This window comes from Pagrus major, chromosome 11 (assembly GCF_040436345.1).
Source record: "Pagrus major chromosome 11, Pma_NU_1.0".
Classification (NCBI taxonomy): Eukaryota; Metazoa; Chordata; class Actinopteri; order Spariformes; family Sparidae; genus Pagrus; species Pagrus major.
This window is the reverse complement of record NC_133225.1, coordinates 4,441,354-4,464,948: the sequence shown is the minus strand read 5'-3', so window position 1 is coordinate 4,464,948 and position 23,595 is coordinate 4,441,354. Positions and strand designations below refer to the sequence as shown.

At 41.4% G+C, this 23,595-nt stretch overlaps 1 protein-coding gene across 1 annotated transcript in view; it reads right to left on the bottom strand.

Moving 5' to 3' along the window:
* Nucleotides 1-23,201, bottom strand: part of slc1a7b (solute carrier family 1 member 7b) — a 30,157-nt gene extending 6,956 nt beyond the window's left edge. Inside the window, exons 1-6 of the mRNA XM_073476596.1 lie at nt 23,061-23,201; nt 8,841-8,920; nt 4,545-4,760; nt 966-1,008; nt 628-853; nt 425-524 (exon numbers count right to left, since the gene is read on the bottom strand). Of these exons, the coding sequence (XP_073332697.1) occupies nt 425-524; nt 628-853; nt 966-1,008; nt 4,545-4,760; nt 8,841-8,920; nt 23,061-23,201 (806 nt within the window). The remainder of the gene's footprint in view (nt 1-424; nt 525-627; nt 854-965; nt 1,009-4,544; nt 4,761-8,840; nt 8,921-23,060) is intronic.
* Nucleotides 23,202-23,595: the final 394 nt, after the last annotated feature.

The following is a 23,595-nucleotide window of genomic DNA, read 5'->3' as shown; positions in this document are numbered from 1 at the left end:
CTAAGACAGCATGCTGAACGTAGCAAACTAGCTGCTAATACATCTCTCCACTCCTGGTCTCACCACGACCCAGCCTCCGGCACCTCTGCCACCAGCCTGCTCCACCTGGATTCCCAGTGTTACGCTCACCCGGGCTTTCTACCTGCTCCACCCTGAGTCGCTTCACCCGACCCCAGCGGAGCCACCAGCCCACTACATCAGTCCTCCTCTACCTCCAGCTCCTCATCGTGCTTTAATAAATACCTTTCTACTATCTCTCAGTTTCTGGTGCTGCTTTTGGGTCCTACAACAACTATACATCTGTGTCAGGCATATTTTGAAGTCATATCCTGAATGAAGACGCCTCAGTGCTCATAACTTCTGTAAAGATGAAGCCCGTGTATGCGTTCCAGTAGCAAAACATCATGTTGAAGGAAATCATTACCATATAACAATGGCAACAATTCGAAGGACGGCCTCATTCAGGCTCTGGCAGAAGTTCACCAACGCGCTGCCATTTGGCCCCATCCTTCCCAGCATAATACCTGCGGACGTTTACAGCACAATCTTTAAAAGCATTCTCATTTGCAATGATATATTTTGCGGTGAAAAGGTTAAAATTCAGAGAGGAATAACTCAGGTTTTTACCCATCGTGGCGGAAAATATAACAATCCCGAGGACATTCATTCCGTCGCTCGTCCCTTCACGAGTGCGTATGAGCACATCCGGAGGCGGCGTCAGATCAAGGGCGAAGTTCTGGATGTCGGTCCCGTTATCGTCCTGGATACCGTAGATGAGCGTTCGCCGCGTGGTGGACTCCGACTGACTCACTGTCGGTTTGGGCTTCACAATGTACTGGCTACTTGTTCGATACTGTTGGGGATAAAAAAACAAAAACAGAATCCGATAAAAGACGCATTAATTCCTTTTAAAAGCTGCAGCCTTTGTGTTTGAAGGTGCGCTGTGTGACGTCAGAAGGTCTCACCTGCTGAAATGTGGCCTGGACCAGATTAGATGGGAACATGTTGCTGCAAGACAAAGATACAAAGGTATTAAAACACTCTGCTGTCAAGTCTGAACAAACAGAAAGCTCTTAGATACTGTCCGCCCCCTGTGCTTTTACACCACGCTTGGTTTGAGTTTGATTTATTTCTTCACATCTGTTCCCAAGTCCTGTTTTAGCTCCTGCTGTCGGATTTTTGGGAAAAGGTTTTTCCGACCATCTCAAGTCGGAACCAGAACTCGGAAAGATTGAGTTGCCGTCACATGATGTTGAAACATTGGAGAGGAAAGTAAACATTTGATGTTGATCGTAAGAAACATTTACCAAAGTCACGTATTGTGTCGTGATTGTTTGGTTTCTTTTGGGTGTCGTCCAGAGCGATAAAATGCAAAACGACCTTTTTTTTGGCGTACATGTTGCTCCGGCATTCCTACATGACACACGTGAACACGCTGAAGTCAGAAGAACAACTTGCCCGACTCAGGAAATGGGGCCGTCTGAGGAGCATGTGAATGCAACATGACCTTTGTTTGTGCTAGTGTTCCTCATGTTCCTCATGTTCCTCGTGTCTTGCTGGTTAGTACTCAGGTGTTTCTTTCCTCTTGGATTCTTGTTTTAGTCGCCTGCCGTTTGTGTTTTCAGGATTCAGCGTTGTTAATAAAGCTTGTTACTTCAAACCAATACCAAAAACCCAACAACAAATAAAATGAATAGATTATTTAATTGTGGATCTCCTGCTCTGTAATCTGATACAGACCACATCATGTTCCTAGTTATGTAGAAGACTTTCTACCTACTTCACGACTGTTTATCGACCCTTTGTTTACATTATATACGTACACATAAATGTAAAATGTACTTTTACTTGTGCTTTCCATACTTAAGTACATTTATTACCAAAAAATACTTTTAACTTGAGTCAATTTTAACAAAAACAGTCAATATCAAGTGTAACTTTTAGGGTACTTTATACAACTCCGTCTGTAGAAGCATTTGTGTTATGCATTTAGAAATTCTCTGAACATCCCGACAGTGATCGATAAAAAGAATGCCCGGAAAAAAAAATGAAAAAAAAATAAAATCCATTAACTGTGTACCTTCCTGCCCGCCTGCACTTTAAAAGAGTTGTTTGTTTAGACTTCCAGCTGTTCGTCCTTATGACTCAACTTTGACTCACCAGAGACCGAGAGGAAAATGACAATCAAAACTTAAAGCTGCACTATTTTCATATCGAAAATGGATAAAATGACTGTGTGAAGTGATGAACGCTGCCGCTGATTTATTTTCTTTCTTTGTTCTCAGCTGTAATCACACTTGCAGCAAATGTACATTTTCGACCTGTCCCTCTGTGATACCATACCGACTGCATTCTTAAGGACACCTGCTGATCCATTCAGCCTGCCCACACACAGTGCGTCTGATGGATGGCCTCGATTTAGACGCACTCACCGCCTCCCCCCGCAGCAACAAAACGAAACAAAAAGCTCGGATCAGACTACCAAACAAGTACTTTCCGGTGGCACAGTGCATGACAGGTGACCGTTAATAGTCCTGTTTACCGATGCTGGGTTTTAGAAACGGAGTAACATCTTCTATTAAAGAAGATTAAATGTTTTTTTAGTCAACAATGAAGTCATCCCAGAATACGGGGACTGAAAGGCTTAATACAAACAATGTTTTTAATCCTGTCTCAGGATTTGAGGGCAAATCAGTCTGAAAAAAACCCAAAAAACCCAAAACAAAGTAGGATGCTGTGAGGATGGCGTCTGCTCCAGAAAGGTGTTATTACTTCAAAACAATTGATTTTTATAATAAGTTATTTCCATATTCATTTATATTATAACACCAGAGCTCACAGACGAGGTTCAGTTTTGATGGCCGAGACAGTTTATCTGCAGAGCTGGAAAAACTGCATCACTGACGGCACTCAAAGAAAAGAAAAACATATCACAATAAAATCCTGAAGCTAACCACTGCTGTTGTTCCATCTTCAATCCCATGAGGTTTGTCTCATTAAAAATACAGAGCTATTATATGTTTTCACATATTTCTGTTGACAGCAGGCCACAGATGTCAGGACAACGGTGGAAATATCCCCATGGGAACATGCAGTATATATAATACATTTATGTTACTTCCATGTTGGTTGTGCTGTAAAAATGTAGGATACTGGGACCTCTATGAAAAAATCATAGTATCATGTAAAGACAGAATAGTTGGAGAAGATGTTATTTTGAGAATTTAACAACCATAATGTTTTATGTTGATTATCCATTTCCAGTTGCATTAAAGGAAACCGATCATGCGTTTTTGTTTATTTCTTTTCCTTCAGTGTTATATAGGTTCTTGTGCAAGTAAAAGATCTTAAAGCTTTCAGACAGAGGCGGAAAACAGCATGAGAAAACTGATTTTTGGCAGTTTTTTGAGCACAAAAGCATGTAAACCTATGCTAGAAGTAACCAAAATTTAATGATGAGCCAGAAAATGAGCATAATATTTCTATTCCCAGCCTGTTTATGCCTCTCATAAATTATGTAATTGGCTTTATTTATTATGATGTCTGTCCTTTTGTATGCCCTTCACAATGGTCCGATAGACTTCACACTTGGCCTGGTGACTCCAGGAAGTGAATTGTGGAGTGTGAAGTTGTTTGGATGAGAAATGTTGAAGAAAGAAAACGTTTACTGGATCTTGACCGCTCCAACATGGTGGCCACACAGATGCATAGGTACAACATACAGCAGCTCAGGCAGATCAGGTGTGTTTTTTTCCGGTCAACCGTTCATTGGAGCGACTTCACACCGAGGACCACAGAAAGTGCACTGAACAGGGCCAAAAAATAGGGGTTATCTAACTCCTGTGAACTGTGAACCCTGCTAGGAGAGGAACTTCGATCCGTCATGGACCAAGGCTAACTGGTTAGCATGCTAACTTCAGTAGATGTCTCTGCAACACAGTACACAGACGTCATTATGTAAAAACAGTTTTTTCTTCACATTCTGTTGATGATTTTGGTTAACTTTTTTTTTTTAACTAAAATTAGTGTAGTTTGGATGAGTAGCTCTTGAGAAAGCTGCAAGAAGTAACACCAGAGTGAAGGCGACAGGAACTACAGCAGTTATAACACATACTGTATATATATTGGTCATTAAAGGCAGAATTCAGCTCCATACATCTGCTTTAAACTCCGACAACACAAATCTGCAGCACAGGTCCTGTATAATCTGTGTGCAGCTCTCAGCAGATGTCATTTCTGCGAACAGTGACTCACTGCAGCTCTCCCAAACCCTGGTTGTTTCCTCCGTAATTATCCTCTCCGACATGTAAATTACTTGATGAGTGATTAATGTAACACTTGACATGTTGGATACAGACTTCTGCTAATGCTCTTTAATGCCAGATAATTGAGGAGTATGTGCTTCACTTGTGCCTTTTCTGTTCGCCCAGCTCGCAGACACAGTGACTGCCGTAATTTCAGTGTTCATCACATTAAGTTATAATCATTAACTATGAATCGGTCGCTCGTGGCGTGTTGGTCAGGCGGACGCTCGTTGTTCTTACCGGATGAGATCCAGCAGAGCATCAGCAGAACTCATGATAGGCTTGCCGCTGTCCTCAGAGTCCTCTTTCTGGGCTGCACCACCCGGGTGAATGATGGAGACCATGATGATCCCCACTATCACCGCCACAAAGGTGGTCCACAGGTAGTAAGACACTGTGATCAGACCGAGCCGACTGGAACACTTGGCGTCGAGGGCTGCCAGTCCTGACATCAGACTGGAAAACGAAACACACAGTTAGACTGACAGTTGGTGCTTTGACGATTCAGGTGGCGTCATCATTTTCATCATGCGTCAGTGCAATTCATAATGTCACTTCTTCAGCAGCTTGGTAACAATGGATTTGTAGGTGAAGCCGATGTATCTGGGGAGGGTTTTATAAGACTAAGACCTCGGACAGTTTTCTCAAAGGTCAACTTTGTGAGAGAGTTGATTTTTGAGTCTTGGGGATTGTAGGTCAGGTCGGCCGCCATCCCAAATCATAAGTATCTGACGAGTTGGGAATGAGACTCAAAAATCAACCTTCTTACAAAGGTGACCTTTAAGTTGTACAGGAGTATGTAATCCTTCGATCTATGTAAAAACCTGAAATATAAAACCTGAGTAAAGAATCTTACAACAGTATCCACTTTTCTGAAAATGGAGTTTGCCCATTTTTCATGGAATTGCAGATGTAATACCTTTAAGCCCCCAAAACCTTGTGATGAGATTGTTTTGCCAACGTTTGATAGTAACATGACATGACAAGTAAACAATGTTCACCTGCTGAGTGGCAAGTGGCTTCCACATGAATATCTGGACCCAAAGTTTCCCAGCAGAACATTGCAGTGTAACAACACGATCAACGAATTCACTTCCCCTGTCGGTGGTTTTAATGTCGTGGTTGATCGGTGTATGTTATTTTGGTGCAATTGGGGTTTTAGTTCAACAATTTCAGAACTGAGAAGCCTCTTGGATGAGAGCTGAAACATCTTCAAGAAACTCAAGCAAATCCATTTATATATACTCGCCGGTGTCGTTACCTTTGGGCAAAGAGAGCAGTAACTGCTGCCTTATTAACTTCTATGTTCATAATTGCTTTTCATAGCTGCACTTTTCTTTGTGAGGACGTTCAAAGTTCATATGGCAGTGTTATCTGAATACACGCTGAAATATAAACACAATTCATCTTGTAGAAGTGAAACTTACTGAATTAAGCATTAGAAAGAATACATAACCATCAGACGATGTGGGTTAGGTCATATAGCCGTTGGAGATCTGAGACTAAATACAACGTGATTCTTTGCAGAAAGACAAAGTTTCAAAGTACTGTTGGTTTCTTCAGGGCATCGCTTTTGTTTTGTACAGCCAGTATTGACCAGAGGTCTTTACTGCTGCTTCTTCTTATCAATGAATTCCTTTATATTATGTTCACCTTGCAGGGAAAGAGTTTTAAGTGTATACATGAAACACATGTCACCAATCGAGGATCGACACTTGCAGCATTTCAATCACAGCCAGCAGTTGACATCACATCAGTGTCAGTGATGTTTGTTGGACGTCGCTTGTGAATGCAAGGATCAAACCTTAATCCCCCCACTGCTTTCATTCAGGGACATAATGCAACACACACACACACACACACACACACACACAGTGATGATATATACATAAAGCAGCTGTACTGTTGAATAAGGGGAAACAACACAACATACATATTTATTAATCTAGTTAACTAGTTCATTAGTTGCATGTTAAAACACGATGTACCGGCCAAAAAAACCTTCGACTTCTGTTTTACTTTCATGTTCTTCCAATAATTCAACCTTTTTCTTTGCAAATGCTGTTATTGTCAGCCTGCAGGGTTACAGATTATAGGTTGTAGAAGATGCTATTAAAGAATTTAGCACAATTATTTTCTTTCAGATTTATAAAGTTTTATCTTATCTTATGTTGGTAGTGTCAATACATTTAAAGGTAGCCCTTTTCTGAATTATATAAGCAGCAGCATGGCAAGGAATCACAAAAGTGTTTTCATTTTTGGGAAGACAAAAGTACTTTTTTCTCAGTAGGTAACACCATAATGCTATTATATAAGTGTCTTTTTAATGGCAGTAACCTTGTAATGTAACAAGTTACTGAAAATCTGACGCATGGTGAGACGTTCAAGATGTGGTGTCAGTTTTTGTCCGCGATTACACACTACATGGGATAAAACAATGAATTGTGATGCCTAACCCCTAAATTCCACCAGATCCGTGTTCGGTCCGTGACTGATCCACTGCGTTGCGTATCTACTCTGTTGCAGCTCCGGCAGTCCAAACCCTTCTGTAGCAGATACACAAGGCTTCGGATGCCGGAGCACGGTGCAGCAATTCGGCCAAATTCAGCACAGAGCAGACAGGAAGTCACACACCGAAACAACAACACAACATCCTGTTAATTTTCAGAATAAAACAATCAGTGTTGACGCCAACACAAAAATCTCAAAAAAGAGACAAATCCAAGCACTTCTTCTAATCCTTCGGTTGGGAACACTGACCTTTTGTCTGTTTGTTGTTGTGTTTATAACATGTATGTATAACTGCGGTCACGCGTGATCCTGTAATTATCGCAGGAACTCCTTGGTCTCGCAACTCCAGCTGCACTCAAAACGCAGCCGGTGGGGGTTGACGGACGACGGATCAGAACCGTAGCTGAGCCGTTCCGCAATGTACGTGCAACCGGTGGTATTCCTGTGTCACACCAATATAGTTACCGACACACTGCGTCCGCCTGGTCAGGCTATTATCGGGCTGATTTTGTCCAGTGTGAACCTGGCAGTGGAGGAAAATCAATATCTTATATCCAGCAGTTGAACATCCGCCTGGTGTTTTTGTTAATACCCTTTATAACCAGTGCTAAGACCTTAATAAGTAGGCCTGCTGTTGTGACTACTTTTAAAACATGTTGGAGAGACATGTTTCTTTAACATGTTGATTATAGGGTTGAGAAGTTGAGCACACAGACATTTCTGAAGGTGCAAATTAAATTTCTTCAGAGCAGCAAAGCTGATGAAGATGGTTTCACAGCAAAGCATCATTTAATTTGCACTTCAATGAAGAAACTGTCGGCCCACGAGCTCCCGGTGGCCACTTTATTATCAGCATGTCCCTGCGAAGAACGCTGCAGCCTGCTTTTACCTTAATACATCAATTATGGACTGAGCGTAACCCTGTGTCGCTCTTCGGTGTGTCCAAACAGGCCTTAATAGAAAGTCAAGATCAAGAGAGCTGTGCATCCTTGAAGTCTAACAAATGTGATAAACGCATTTTCTTGAAGGACTCTCCCTCTCAGCTTGCACGAGGACACGTGGATGGGTAAAACCATGGATACAAAAATGGCCAGTGGTTCTTTTAGGTTAGTTTAAGCTTCTCTGTCGTTGGCTTCATTCAGTCGAACTGCGTCGTAAACAATCTCGGACCAGTCTTCAGTTAACACGTAACAGAAATTGAGAGGTGAGGGTCTCATGCACAACGGGCAGAAAGCATCCCGGGCAGCCTCGTCAGTATAAACTGCAGCAGCAAAAGCAGAAACTCAGCATTTTATCTCTTTATTATTAATGTCCTTGCACTGACTACAGATGAGCAGCTCCCCCCCTTCTCAGCTGCAGTTATGTAAGCAAGGATAATAGAAAATTAGTATTTCCGAAGTGAGAGGTCAATCTGGTCCCCTGTCTGTCTCGTGGCTGTGGTCCTGGGAATAAATGAACAAACAAAGATGTTGTACCCACAGCTGCAAAGAGCCTCCAGCCTAATACAGCACTCTGAAACGCTGAACTGTGAGACAACGTTTAGCTTGGATTCAGGTGCATTCAAGTACGTACACCTCGTAAAAATCAGAAATCTATACTTAAAAGGCCAGAAAGGTTGTTTAAAACAGAGAAGTTTCTGTTTTCTCTGTCGAAACACGTAGATCTACTCCGTCAGTACTTTCCTGTTCTTTCACTACAGCATTTATAAGCATCAGGTGCTAAAATCATAACAACATCCCATTAATTTCTTCCATTTTTCCAAAATTCTTGAAAAAGAATCTTGTTTTGCTCGAGCATTTTTTAAATAATTCAATATTAAAGTCGAACCCAATATACAGACATTTTTCCTTGGCTGGTGAACTTTTCCATCTTACCCTGGCTGAGTCACATAATTACTCTTCAGACGGTCCTCACAGTATCATAGTTCACAGAATACATTAGAAAACTCGAGCTGTGTTAATCCAAATGGTGTATGGATTAAAACTGTGAGGGTTATAATTATGTGATGGAGACGGACGTCAGTACCTGGACACGACGAGCGGGAGAATCAGCATCTTCAACATCCTCATCAGCAGCTCTCCTGGAAACTGGAAGTACTTCACCTCCTGTGGAGACGAGAGAAGAGGAAATGTTAGTCACAGGTAATTTTAGAAAGACCATTAGATGGCTAGTGAAGAGGAACCTGATGTTAAATGAAAAATAATGAAAAGGGACATTTGCAGGGTTTTGTCAAGATGTCTATAATGAAATCAGTCCGTTCCAAGAACGGAAGGAAAAACAGGATGTTTTCCTTCATCTTCTGGTCATTAAATCATCTGGACTTTTTTTTTGTAATTTGTTTGACTAGTTAGTTCAAAATGTACCTCTTCAGAACGAGCCGGTTCTGATTGCTTTGCAGCTTTCTTAAGAAGCCGAATCCAGACATCTGCAGGGCTCGTAGAAAGGTGCAAAACAAAAATCTTTGTTGGTTCTAACAAGGTTTGTCAGCCAGAAGTAAATTGCTGTTGGTATCACGCACTGTCTGTGTTTCGTCAGCGTCAAAAGTTCGTTGCCAGTTTGTGGAAGAAAATGTCAAAAAACAGCTGCGTTGTACAGCCAGCGAGCCATGCTTCCGTAACGTTAGCTAGCTAGTTTGCAACGACAGATAGCGAACGAATAGGCAACCACCTGAGGGAGCAGATGATTCGAGCAACAGCGGCGTTGTGACGTGAATTAAACCGATGGTGGGAGACGGGATGTGACGTTTACTGACTGAATGTTTTCAATAACACCTTTAAAAACTCAAATTAGCTGATGCCTCGTGAGGAGTGTCATCGAAAGGTAACACACACCGAGGGCTTTAATGAGGCGCCGATCACTGACAGCAGACTAGAAAGTGAAAAAAGTGTTGCACACACTGCAGTTTTTATTAATTAGATGATGTTTTGACCCTCAAATTCTCCTTAGGGTCAAGATCAGCACAAGTTGAGGGCTGAAGCTTCATCTAATTAAAGAAAACTGCATGTGGAGCTAATATTTTCGCCTTATTAGTGGTTTCTAGCAGCGCTGAGAGAGAAGGTTGACCCTACACCTCTCTCTACGTGGGCCAGGGCTGTTATCAATTATTCAAAAAATGTTTTAATACTACATTGATCATCATCTAATTTCCACATCACTGCTGTGTTTATATGATGATGTGAATAATATCATGCTGCACCCTCAGGATGGGTTAAACAGTTTCACCGTGTTGCACATTGTATACGTGATCAATAAAGATTCTTCCTTTCGTCAAGTCAGTGTTGAACATGCTGAGTGAAATGTGTTAATCAAAACAACACAGGGCAGCGACTGTCCTTCAGGGACTGTAGACGTCTCTTTTCCTGTCCACCTGTGTTTCATTTGTCTTTCTTTGTCCCTCACCGCCTTCAGCACATCACATTAAGCCCGCAGCTGTGGTTTATTCTATGTTTTTAAAACAAGCAGAAGATGCATTTGCATGGAAATGAAAGACCTGTCAGGTACCTCCAGTTACTAACCAGAGCCTCGTGATTTAAATTCCTGTCCAGTGAGAGCAAACAAACTCTCCAGAAGATACATGAATATTTATTTCCTTTGCCACAGAAGTGCAAGTGACAAGCTGTAGAAACGCTGAGCCCACGGCTTCAGCAATCAGAGTAAGATGACTCAAACGAGTAAACTCCGATGTGACTAGTTGAACATTTCACCCAGCCTCGTTAGCACGTGTCTCTCCGTCTGCACCTCATCCCCTCGTTAGTTTAGTTTGTATTTCAGCTGTGTTGTTCCCTCACTCTTCATCGTCTGTTCGTCTCTTCTCGTCCTCGTGTCATCCTGTTTTTGTCCATGCCTCGTGTGTTCCTGATTTGTCTTTAGTTTTTGTGTTATTCTTATATTTTCCTGTGCTCTAACTTTTTGTTGGCAGTTTTTGTTACCTGCCATTTTATTGTATTTTGGTCTTCAGCTGATTAAAACTCACTTTTTGTTGCTTCACCTGCCTCCATGTCTGCATTAGTGTCCTGTTTTTGTAAACTGTGACAGCAGGATGTGACAGATGGGTTTCAGCCCTAGGCTTTCCTCAGCATGACTGAGACATCTGCGGCCCTGTGATTAACAACCAGCTGATACAGATCATCCAAAGATCATCCAAACATCACCCAAAACCAAATACTAGTATCGCAAACCAGCAAAAATAGTAAAGAAGAAATATATCATTCTGTTCTTGCAACTTTCATTTCCACACCGACAATAAAAAATGCATGTCCAGAGAAAATACAAATACATTTACGCCGATCAAAAGACAAATATTGGTTGGAAAGACAGGAAGGACGAGGACGCTTGAACGCCCCACAGAGCAACTGTCACACCGGGGTTTCTCCAGCTGCTCCTGCTGTCAACGCTGACCATGTCGGCGTTTATTCTCTCAATTTTCAGTGTGTAACACAAAAAGGGGAAGCCGAAGCACCGACAGACAAAGAAAGAAGAAGAAAAGCGAGGATGGGAACAAGTGTGCGTCAAGTAGTGCTGTGTGAGTGCTTGTAAAACGTGTAAAATGCGTGTGACCCCGAGAGTAACAAAAGCCACGATCACTCCTTCACCTTCAGCTTCCACTGACACCTGCAGAAAACACCTGGCTCCTCTGCTGCTGAATGCTGCAACGTTCACCTGCTAGTTTCTCACATTGTGCTGGACAGGGAGGAAAATACAAATATCTTTCTGAAAACAGCTGCACGTGGCTAGAAACGTGTTAACATGTTAATTATAAAAATGTTATTTAGTGACCAATAAAACTAAAACACTGAGGCAAAAAGTGCTAAAAAATACCTGTTTCTTCTCCGGGGCAGACACATCTTCACATTACACATGGTCATTTAATCCAGTGTCAATATGAAAATACTGATTAGTTTCACTGATTGCACTTAAGTAGGCAAAGCTCCCATTATTGCTGTATATTACAAAGTGAGTGACAGAAGTAAACACAGCCAACATCAGGTCAAATCTGATACCAATGTGTGAGACTACGGCAGGGACTGTTCACTATGAGACAGAAGTATGAGTCCTCCTTCACTCCTGTAGAAAACAGCAATCAAACAGCTGCTTTATCAGTAAAATCAATCATGTATTTATTGGTCTTAAAAGCTAAGAGAGCGTGTTGAACGTAGCTAACTAGCCGCTAACCCGTCACCCAGCTGACCTGAGAGCTCAGGGGCAGTCCGTGAAGTCAGGCAGTGCTTGTTCATGTGTTTTGGAGATGTGCCTCCTTCAGTTAGATACTTTCACACTACAGTGTTCACTTTATGCCATTTAAATGTCATTCTTTGTCTGAAAATATATCCGTGTAACCGTTTGGTTTAAGGTGCAACCGTTTACACTCCTGTAAGTATGAACAAACCATATTTAGGCCGATAACAGTTGTGTAAATCAGAGAAAAGGTTTATTTTTCAATGTATTCAGAAATCAGACCTGTAGTCAGTCAACCTGCTCAAATTCATGTATTTATTCATGTACTTTATGTAAAGTTTGTGATTGAGTTGCTAAAAAAGTGAAAGTTTTATAGAATAAAACACAGTCAGCGTGCAGCCCTACTTACAAAGTTGCTTTTAAGCTTTTAAAATACATAAACTAAAGAACTGAGGACATGAAAATCAAGGGGAACAACAGCAGGAACACTGAGGACTCAAGAGGAGCAAATACAGACAAGACGACCCAACGAGGAGTGAAGGAAAAACACAGACTTCCACTGCAAGTTGGAATTTGCGAGTCGGTATTTCCGTCTTTCAATCTAAAAGTGCATCTGCTCAGACAAAACATGGACGCTCGCTGCAAACGAGTGTTTGAGTGGCAAGTCTTCAAACTTCACAAGCAACTCCAGCAGCTGATTAAGTTAAGGGCACTTTAGAAAAGACAGGAGGAGTTGGCTCCTAACAAACTCTCAACAACTGAATAAAAGTGAAAATGACAACTACGTATTATATTTACTGCACGTTTTAACAAACACTATATAAAGTAAAAAGTGATGAAGCGGTAAAAAGTAATTGTTCACTGTGAGCGCTGCTGTACTGCTGTGATGTGATCTGTGTTCATGTCGGCAAACTCGGGCTATGTGGATGTTGAGTAAATAAATAAAATAGAAAATGACTGAACCCAGAACCCAAAATATCATAATATGTGAAGTGTTTATCAGCAAACCTTATTTTTGGACCTTCATGGACAAGGGAGACGTAGGAAGCACGTCATAGCTTGAAGCTTAGGGCCACTGAACTCGCTGCAGTTTTTAGAGTGAGGACATGTTGGAATAAAAGTGTAGCCCTGAATAAAAAACATATTCATGACTGCAAAGCACAAAATCCCAACAGTCAGACACGTTAATGAGTTGAACACTGCTTTGTTTCAGGCATGAAATCACTTCCCACCTACTCTGAGTCTCTGCCACAGCGAGATAACAACACTCCTGTGGTGAAAACAAGCCTGGTGTTTACTTCACGGCCCTCTGTGACTCAATAGCTTCACCCGCGACTTGTGTTGGTGGAAGCGAAGCTTTTTTGACAAGTGGTAATTTACACTTATCAAAGCAGATAAAAGAAGAAGGTTAAAGATAGAGGCTGGGTAAATCTTGGAGAGCAGCCATAACATATCACAGGTTAAATCTCCAGTGAGCTCCTTTTCAAGGGTCGACAGTTTTTGGGTGACAGTTTGGCAGAAGTCTGAACATCTCGCAGAGTTTTTCGTGTATTTGTGTCTGTGTCCACTGGGCTTTACCGCTGGCCTCCGTCCACAGCAGCAGTGGACAGCTGTTCTCTATCAGCTGCACTGTTTCATCCCCTGCAGCCAGACCTCACATCTCCACTCACGTCAAAATAAACTGGACAGAAAAGAGCTTCCTTCCTCGAGAAGCATCTCCGTGATCACCGTCTGATCGAGATTATCAGTGTTTGGTGATACAGCACTTTAAAGTGTGAGTGTCCTTCGCACACTTGTCAACAGTCAGCCGGTCCTCATCAGGACAACGACCACATAGGTTGACTGTGAAAGCAGCTTATTACGTCTCCCCGAGTAGCCGTAGTAATTATTACTGCGGCAAAGGAGGAAGTCAGGTACAAGCACAGGACTTGTTGTTTAAACCCAAACCAAGATTTTTTTCCTAAACCAAACTAAACTGTCACTGTACATAAAAAAGTCTGCAGTTGGTTGGACAGTCGTCATATGTTGATTGATCACTGGTGATGAACCTATTCAGTCGTTGAGGTGTGAGGTGTGTTGCTAAAGCTCACGGGCAGAAGGTGATTCATAGTTTACATTCTGAGTTGCTGAACGTGCCACACAAAAGCTCACACACATTGTACCAATTCTTCGAAGGAATGAATGAATTTGTCCCTGCTCTCTCCCCATTGAAGAAGGCTGAGATGTGGGTGTTGTTATATCCTCATAATCAGTGATATAACATCAGGCAAGGTGCATTCTTCAACACAATGAACTGCATCATACAGGAGCAATTTCAACCACATAAAGGGCGTTCAAAGAGGTCGTCATCATTCTCTGATGAATAAAAGAATTTTCAGTTTATCTATACTTCAACTGCACTTCAATGTTTTGTGACCTAGAAAAAGATTTAGTGGCAGCGACGGTTGATGGTTCACCATGAATGAAAGCGCAAAGAATATCCCGTCCCCATTATCGCTTTTGTGATCGTACGACCTCGCTGTGAATGAGCTGACAGCACGGATCAGCCGTCTCACCACCAAACCCCGTCTCTCACAAAATGTATAAACATAGCATAAAAAGTAAGGAAATTTGTGTTTGGTAGATTATTTCTTTGTTGTAACGATGCTTCTTGGCGATAAATCTTATAGCGTTGGAAAGCCTGTTTATTTCCCTTTTAAATGGTGCCACATTTGTAAGGAACATGTATTTGTGGGATGAGCAGCAGAGCTGAGTATTTGGGTTGTGCCCATGACAAATTTGCCAAATCTTCTCTGCCAAACAGCTTATTCTGCTATTGACTCTTGTTTGGTGGATTGGATGATTGAAGTGTGAAGAAACAAATATTAGCAATTTAATAATTTATTAATTTAACAAACAGGAGCCTCTGTAGCGTGTGGAAGAACCATAAACAGCCACAACAGCCAACTAAATTTCTGGACATATCATACAATGTTGCCTCTTTTAAAGGTGCAATATGTAAGAATTTTAATTGAAAACATTAAAAATTACGACTTCTATGTATCGTGTTGCAAAGATATATACTGGCGTTAGCATGCTAGCCTGCTAGCCCCGACCTGTTCTGGTTTAAAGCTCCTGTGCTAGCGTCGTAAACACCAACACTCCCCTGGTTCTCCCAGTCCGGACTGCTAGCTGCATCGGCTAACGGAGCTAACAAGCTAACAACAGCTACAGTTAGCAGCAGTTAGCGGCTACTGCTTCCTCCTATTTGTTTTGAATAAGGTGGTCAATTCTTACACACTGACCCTTTAAGTAACACGTGGCTGTCTGCATCTAAAGTAGGAAATCTTTGTGATTGGGATCGCTAACTGCTGATCGCCTGAGACGGTGAGAACGTGTCTATCTGCTGATAATAAACACGTACAAGCTGCGTATCGTAAAGAGCTGACGGGAGCGAGAGTGAGGTTAGGGATGTCAGGGGAGATGGGAGGACGGTGGATTGAGGGGCTGCAGGGCGAGGCGGCTGCATAATGACGGCTAAAGAGCTTTTCTGTTGGGCATTAAGCAGAGAGAGCTTAGTTTGCTGTATAAGAGCAGGATCAGCACTCACATACAGCCAGCAGAGGTTTGTCTCTGCTCTGCTCATCTTGCACTCGTGTGTGTGTGTGTGTGTGTGTGTGTGTGTGTGTGTGTGTGTGTGTGTGTTGTTTGTGGTACATTGGGCAAGTGCATCTGTTTTCAAAGGACCAGTCAACAGGGCAGCTGCAGTTTAACAGGTTTTTGCCAGCCAAGTGTGACACAAAATGAAGCACCAGAGTGACACAGAACAGCAGGGTGGGTCCAAAATAAAACGACTGTTAGTCCTCAGAAATACAAACTTCATGAGGCAGTTTGTTTTGCTGTTCGTATTATCCTGCAGACTGGTGACAGGATACTCATCTTAAATTTAGACTCTGTGACCTGCACAAGAACAGAAAGCACATCCGTCCTCGTACAAATGATGAAATAATATGATAAAAATCTAACTTTTAAACCCTTGCTCAATTCAATAGACACTGGTGCTGCAGCGTACTTGTGTGGTTTGACCATTAACCGTGTGGTGCTAATGTTAATGCACTTGATGTATAGTTTGTTGTGTAGTTGGCAATAATAAGTCGGGTTGCTAACTTAATTACACTTATTTCAATAATTGTTTTTGTCACTGTGTAATAAGCGCTGGAGAAAGGAGCACACTGGACTGCAGGTTACAGGAGTTATGAAGTTAGCTTTCATTTGTGAGAGCTGTCCAGCAGGTGCTTGTCAGAGCTAACGTTAGCCTGTCTGCCTGGCTACCTTGACATTTAGCGCATCACTCTTCCTCTCAAAGTGCTTTTTCCACGTGTTTAGTCACATTAGCTCTCATCACGTTCTCAGGCTCAAGGTAAAGTTACCGGACAAACTCTTTGTTTAGGAACAAAGCTACTTGGTTAGGTTTAGGAAAAGATCATAAAGTACATTAAAGCAACATTATAATTCTTATTTTTTTTTATTTGGCACCCCCACCGTTGTGCAACGGATAAATCCCAGGTTATAATGCAACACACGTGCTAACTACAAACAGAACACAACAATATTATGTCTTGAGGTAAACATGCATGCAGCAGTCAAAGCTGCACACAACTCAGAAACACAAACAGCACGCCAAGCTAACGTAACGTGAACCAAAACGTCTGCTGGCTATAACATGCTACCGGCTAAACCTCTGTCAAGATGGGCGGACATTTTGCAAGTGCAACAACACAAAACATACAATACTCTGGTCTTCTGGGTGAAAGTTCTGTGTTTGACCCATCGATCCAGCCCGACCACCTGCCTACAAGGACTTCTTGCATCGCCATGGTTACCTTTCATGTCTAGGTGAGGCAAAACATCCTCGCTCGGCCCGGATCTGCAGGTCCATTACATGCCTGGGTTGGGACTGGGCTTGTCATACTCTTCTCCACTTGGATGCACTATATTTTCCTTTAATCGTCCGCCTGGTCACAGTGACCACTTAGTTACATAAACGTTGCAGCATTTAAGAAAATATTAACAGAAAAATATTTTTTTCAGGAAGGCTGACATTTTTCTTCTCTCTGTAAAAAAATAAAGACGCAGCTGATTTGACACATCGACTAGATTTAGGGATCTTTTCTGTTTGAGGTAAGATTTGACAAACGTCCGCCTCAGTGAGCTTGTACGTTTAGTTGAACAGCAGCCGATGTAGCCTCACACTGACACTATAATGTCAGTCACAAAACAATATATATCTAAAGAGTATTTGCATTTTTTTTGCTTGTAATGGATTATTTCTGGTTGTGTTCCTTCTTTCAAACATTGCACACTCTGCTTTGTTTCAGTAGTGAGACAGTGGTGGGTTAGCTTACCGGTAAGTCAGCCCACTAATACTGACGCTGCTGCTGCTTATGTAATCGGTGTTTTAAATCTCTGACAGACTTCCCGTACGGCAGCACAAGGAGAGATGAATGTTACAGTTTACTTTGAAGTCAAAACAACTTCCAGAAAGACTCGCTGTTCTGACGTGCACAGAAATAATCACACAGCTGCAGTTTCCTCTGATCTCAAAAGGCTTTTTGCCACCAAGAAAAACAGCAATTGCAGCGACCAACAAAACTTCCATCCTGCATGAATATTTATTTGTTATTTATTTCCAACAACTTGACAAAATATTGGCACTTCAGTTCCAGGACTGAGGAAACCACAGAGATTATTGATATTATAGGTTTACGGACATATAGTAAACAATATCTGATGATTTAAAAATGCTCAAAGTCGACACTGGAAAACTCAAAAAAATGTCTGAAAAACGGCAGAGAAGTGTTGGCAAAGTAAGTTTCTGCAAAACATGCTGAATGCCGAAGTGACTGTACACTCAACATGATTTTAAAGCTGTTATTTCAAGGCAAAAAAAGTTACATACATTGCTTTAAAACATCTGGTTTTGTGGCCACGAACACGACTGGAGATGTTCGGACTTCCCGTCAAAAATATCTGTTTTTTTGTTGCCACAAATGGTTTCATGTGTACAAATGTTGAAACGCAGTCTCGAACTGTGGTCACTGGCTTCTCGCCTGCTCGTTCACCACCGTCACCTCTCAGATTAATGTCAGCTCATGAACCAACACGTTCTCACTCCCAGCTCCACAAAAACTGCAGCAGTTAGCGGCCCAAAGCTTCAAACTACGACGCTCTACCTTCCCCTCAACGGTCAAGTTAGCAATAATATTTAATATGCAACGTCCAGTTAGACTTTCAAAATAAAGCTTGCTGACATATTATGATTTTACGGCTGTTAGTAACATTGCGAGAGGTTGAGGTTTGGTTAGGTTTAGGAAAAGATCATAGTTTGGGGTTAAAATGACAACGTAAGTACGTCACTTATGTTACGTAAGTTGACGTACTCACGCAATTAACCTAAGAACCAAACACTCTTGACTCTTGACGTTGGGACACGAACTAAAATAAATTTAAAAACATCAGACGAGGAGAATCTCAAGCACAATTATGCACAATTAGCTCTCAGAGCAGCAGTGCGGTGGTGGTTGTACTGGTTTGATAATGCCTGTTCATCTCATTCAGCCTCAGTTCGAGTCTATTGAGGCTGCTGAAGGACAAAGTTAATACAAGTTTGGATGGAAAACATCTTTTGTGGCGTTTTTTTTTTTTGGTTTGGACTTGTTTTGTTCAACTTTGCAGGAAGTAGCTGTCTAACAAGTTAGTGACAGATTATTTTATATGTAGGTTTATTTTTACAGTATGACATATAGCTATAGGTTGTACTTATCACACCTGTCTTCAGACACTGTGATTGAGTGTTCCTGTGAAGTAGCCGCCGAGGTAAAGAAATACAGACATGTTGAGTTGTCTTTAAGTGGTTGGAGAAAGTTTCTGCGGTTTGGCTTCAGCACTTTACAACAAAGTATGTTTTTTTATAGACGCACACAAAGTGCCCACTTCATGAGGAGATGTAATGAAATCCAACACACCTGCTCTGATAGAAAATCTACTTTTATGACGCCTGTAATGTCTCAGCGTTGATTGTTAACGATGTATTGTACTGGACTGCATTATACTGATAGTGTTTCTATTGTTTCCAGTGTTTTTAATATACTTTTTACAGCTGAAAAGCGCGACAACGACAGCAACTTTTTTTTTGTCAACTTGTTTTTGTGGTTATTTTGTATTTTAATTTTTTTCTTTGTCTGCCAGTTACAATTATAAATATGTGAAATCAATAACTTTGATTTTGTCTTCATGTTTTGGCAGTTTCCACCTCTGACAAACACAATTCTGTCTTTCTATCCAAAATTTTGATTTCACGATACTGTCTCGCTTTTCCTCAACATACTAAATAATGTCGTAATGGATGAATGGCACTCAGTAGAGCGCATACCTCCGCCAAGGCACAACAGTAAACGTGAATTGAATCAAGCCCATATCAAACTCGATAGCCCTGTATCACTCTCAATTTTAAATCTCATCATAGCTGCTTAACCATAATTTAAGCTCATCAAACTGTGCTCACCTCACTCCAGCCACCTAAATACATCAGATTTTATTCATCAAGATCCAAAAATTATTCCCTTAGAAATTAATGAAAATGTAAAAAAAAAAAAAAAATTATTGGATCGCACCAAATGTTAATGGGTTCTTTATATTCTGGGCCGAGACCCATCCTCCATCCAAGTTTCATGGAGATCCGTTCAGTAGTTTTTGTGTAAACCAACATACAAAAACCAGACCCGGGTGAACTGGTACCATTTCAGCGACGTTAAAACAGAACATCAGAAACTTGGTGAAGGTTGTATATTTATGGCAGAGCTGCTTTATTGTGTCATTTTATCCTCTCGCAGCCTGTTAAATCAATCCCTGTCCTCTTTTTGACTAAGCGGCAAGACTGGTAAATAAAGACAGCTGATATTAGCTGGTTCTGTTTCCAACCGCGTTCAGTAATCACTCTCAAATGGGCCGAACTGCTTCAACAACCAGAGCTCCACTGATACAGTTCAGTCTTACTGGGCGTCAGCTGTGAAACACAAACAAGCTAAAGGCAGCTAAATATATATGTGTACGTTCACAGTTCAGCATTCAAACATACTAATATCACTCACATGTCGTCTTATCTGTCACACTCTGTCTCCTTCTGCAGCTGACGGTGAGATTCTGCAGAACCTCCTAACACTATAATTAGACACATAAACCACATTTTTTTTAATGAACATTATTTTCATTTGGGCTGATCCCACAACGTTCTTCCACTGCTGAGTGGTTTCTCCTCAGAAATGAGTCAACTTTGCATCTTTTCTCACTTTATTAATGGCAGCCAGGCACACACACACACACACACACACACACACACACACACACGACACAGTGCTCTCTATAAACTGTCTGAGAACATAAAGGTCCGTACCTCCTGCGTACCTTTGTCCCACTGACAGGCACTCTTATTTGATGTACAATTAGAGGAAGCATTTGTCTGATTGGATTGTAATCCCCTATTGTGAGAGTAAAAAGGAGCCTGGGTCTATTTTTAGGCCTATTTGAGAATATGACAGAGCTTTAGTCAGAAGGGGTGATGGGAAAGAAACAGGCTGCAGTTTGTTCGCGGCGCTCCTCCATAATAAAGCTGCTTGCTGGGGGTTTAGAGCGACGTGCATGGACTCGGTGTATTTACTGTGAGCTTATTCTTTAGCCTGGATTTTGTTGCATTGATGTTTTTGTTCTTCAATAAAACAAAACCACCAACAAAAAACCCTTTTTTGAGTCAAGCTTGTGTATTTACAGTCAGGTCGCTCGCTGAATGTGGCCACCAACAAGAGGAAATGTTTCACCTTCGCACATTTTTTCATTTAACAAACCTTCAGAAATCACAGTGAATGGAGAGTGAAGGCTGCAGCCAGTTTAAATGTGTTTTGCTCTTTTTTGAAGCCTTTGTACTTTGTGAAATATTGTTAATGTTGACCATGTTTCAGCTCTGTTTTGTCGTTGTGACAGAGGTTTTCACATTAACTGTCCTCCAACGACAGTGTTCACATGTGGAAGGACACGGGCACAAAACGGGAACTTCGTACTAAAAAGACACTCACTGTATTTCCGGATGTGTTAACAGGCCTCAGATCTGCCGGGAATCTCAGATTACATGCGCATGCAAAGTCGTCAAGGAGCGTCGCAGTTCTGGTAAATCATATTAGCTCATAGTGAAAGGTTGTGTCGTTCACTGTGTATCTGAAGGACTCTGTAGAGGTGTCACATAAGAGCCGTGAGGAGAGTAAACAATGCAGGAGTGAGACAGAGTTTTACTTCCTGGAAAACTGAAAAATATAAATCAGTTAAAAAAGATGTACAACAAATAGTTCCTATATGATGTAGTGATGAGGAAGCGGCCTTGTTTCTCTCTGGACTCTAATGCTTGGTGTCGGTGATGATGTTCGCCACCAGCACAATGATTATGTTTGTGTAAAGCGGTTAAACATTAAGGTAATTCTTTAAGTTATACGTGATTAACAAGTCTTCACATTTTATCGGTTATTTCTTGTTTTGTTTTCTTACTTCGGTAACACTTCACACTTCAGGTCCGCAAATTTCTGCCATTTTCCAACAAACTGCTAATAAATAGCTGGTAATTTCTTTGATACATTTCCAGGAAACTTTCAACTGGTCTCTGCTTAACTTCTGCTGATCATGACTTTTCTTTCATTTCCAACTTTCTGTCTAACTTCTGTAGGTCAGTAAATTGAAGTACAGTTTCGAACCAAAGAATTTTTTAAAGTTTAAAAATGAAACAATATTCAAATCCTAAGATTTCATTTTTATGATAGTTGTACAAATGCGTCAAATGTAAACATATAAAATGTTGTGCACACACGTTGTCCACATTATCTTTTGGTTCGTCACTAGAGTTTGAAATACATCTAAACGATGTTGGCGGCAAAGTTTGCGATGACTTACTGATTGTTTGAAAAAGGCTGTCGACTTTCAGACTTTAACCGTGTTTTCTGAACATCCAGACAGCATTTTTAAAAAATATTTATCACTGGTATGAAAGTCAGCTGGCAGTTTGCACTGTTACAAAGCAACAATAATATAATGGTATCTTTTAAAGATCAAGGACAGATTTCATATTTTCACACGTAATGAATGGAAATCAATAGTTGTCTGAAACTGGTGAAAGACAAACCCAAACTCTTTACTTAAAACATCCATGTAAAATACTGCATTAAGAAGTATTATCAGCACTTCTGCAGACCAATGACCACTGGGACTGATGTGTCATCATGATGACATTATCAAACTAATCCACATCCATGTGTAAGCAGCATTTAACTGTTGTAGCTGCTCCAGTCGGAGCCACTTTATATACTCAGTTAGCTAGTTTAGTCGTTTGCTTTCCAAAATATGGGTCAGGCCCCTTCAAATGGTCACAACATGAATCAGATAGGAAATGGGGAGAAAACAAGTTCTGCAAGACAAATTTATATCAATTTTTGGGACTTTTCTTTGAATACGACCTGTTTGGGTCTCAGATCCTGAGTGAAATGAAACGTCTCTACTTGTTTCATTCAGCAACTGTTTTCCAAAAAGCTGAGGAACCAACTGGATAAAATTTTGACAAGCTTAAACATCTTTCATGTAAAATGTTGCAGGGTCATAAAAAAGTATTTCCATCTGAAATGTAGCCGGTAGAAGTTTAAAGTCGCATAGATAGAAAAAAAAACTCAAGCAAGGCAGGCTACAATACCTAAAAATGTATATTTAGTCAAATTAAATTAAAGGAAATATAATTTATTATTTTGCATCACTGCAAAAAATATAATAAACAATTATTTGTTTTTAGAAAATGAACAATTTGAAATCTAACAAATTGCTAAAACATGCAAATAATGACCAAAACCCACAGCGGTCAGCACTGCTCTGCAGCTTGGTATCAGTGTGAAAAACTACAGTGAAGCAGGAGAAGCTCTGTGGAGGTTAATGCAAAGATTGTCTCCCAAAGCCCTTCTCCTGCCAACGTGACGTCACACCGGGTCAAGGGGGAGGAGACCGACTGACCTGCTCCGTGAGGCGCCGCGTCCTCAGGAAGAATCCCAAAAGACACCCGATGACCACGGCCAGCACCGACATGATGAGGAGCCCATTCTGTTTGCAGACGTTCTTCACCCTCACCCACACTGCGTCCAAAGCCACGGCCATCTTGAGTCACCCGGTCCTGCGTCCTACCAGCAACCCATAAATGTTCCCCAACTCCCAAAACCTACGATCCAGGTGTGAGGGTGAAACCACAAGGAACAAAAAAAAAAAGTGAGGATGAAGAAAAAACTCCAATATCCAATCCTCCGTGATGTTTTTTTAAAGCACCTTCGGGCTCAGCATCCCTCTCGTCCTCTCGCTGCGGCAATCTGCACTAAGCTAAGAAGATCCTCTCACTTTCCAGGCATCCCCTCCCACCCTGCTCCACCCATCAGCGGGCCGGGCCCTGTGTGTGCTGACCCACCGCCAGGGGGGATGGAACAGCTGGCAACCGCGTCCCCGGGGAGTTAACATCAGCAATCCTGTTAGTGCTGCTGCTGCTGTATTAAACAGGTCT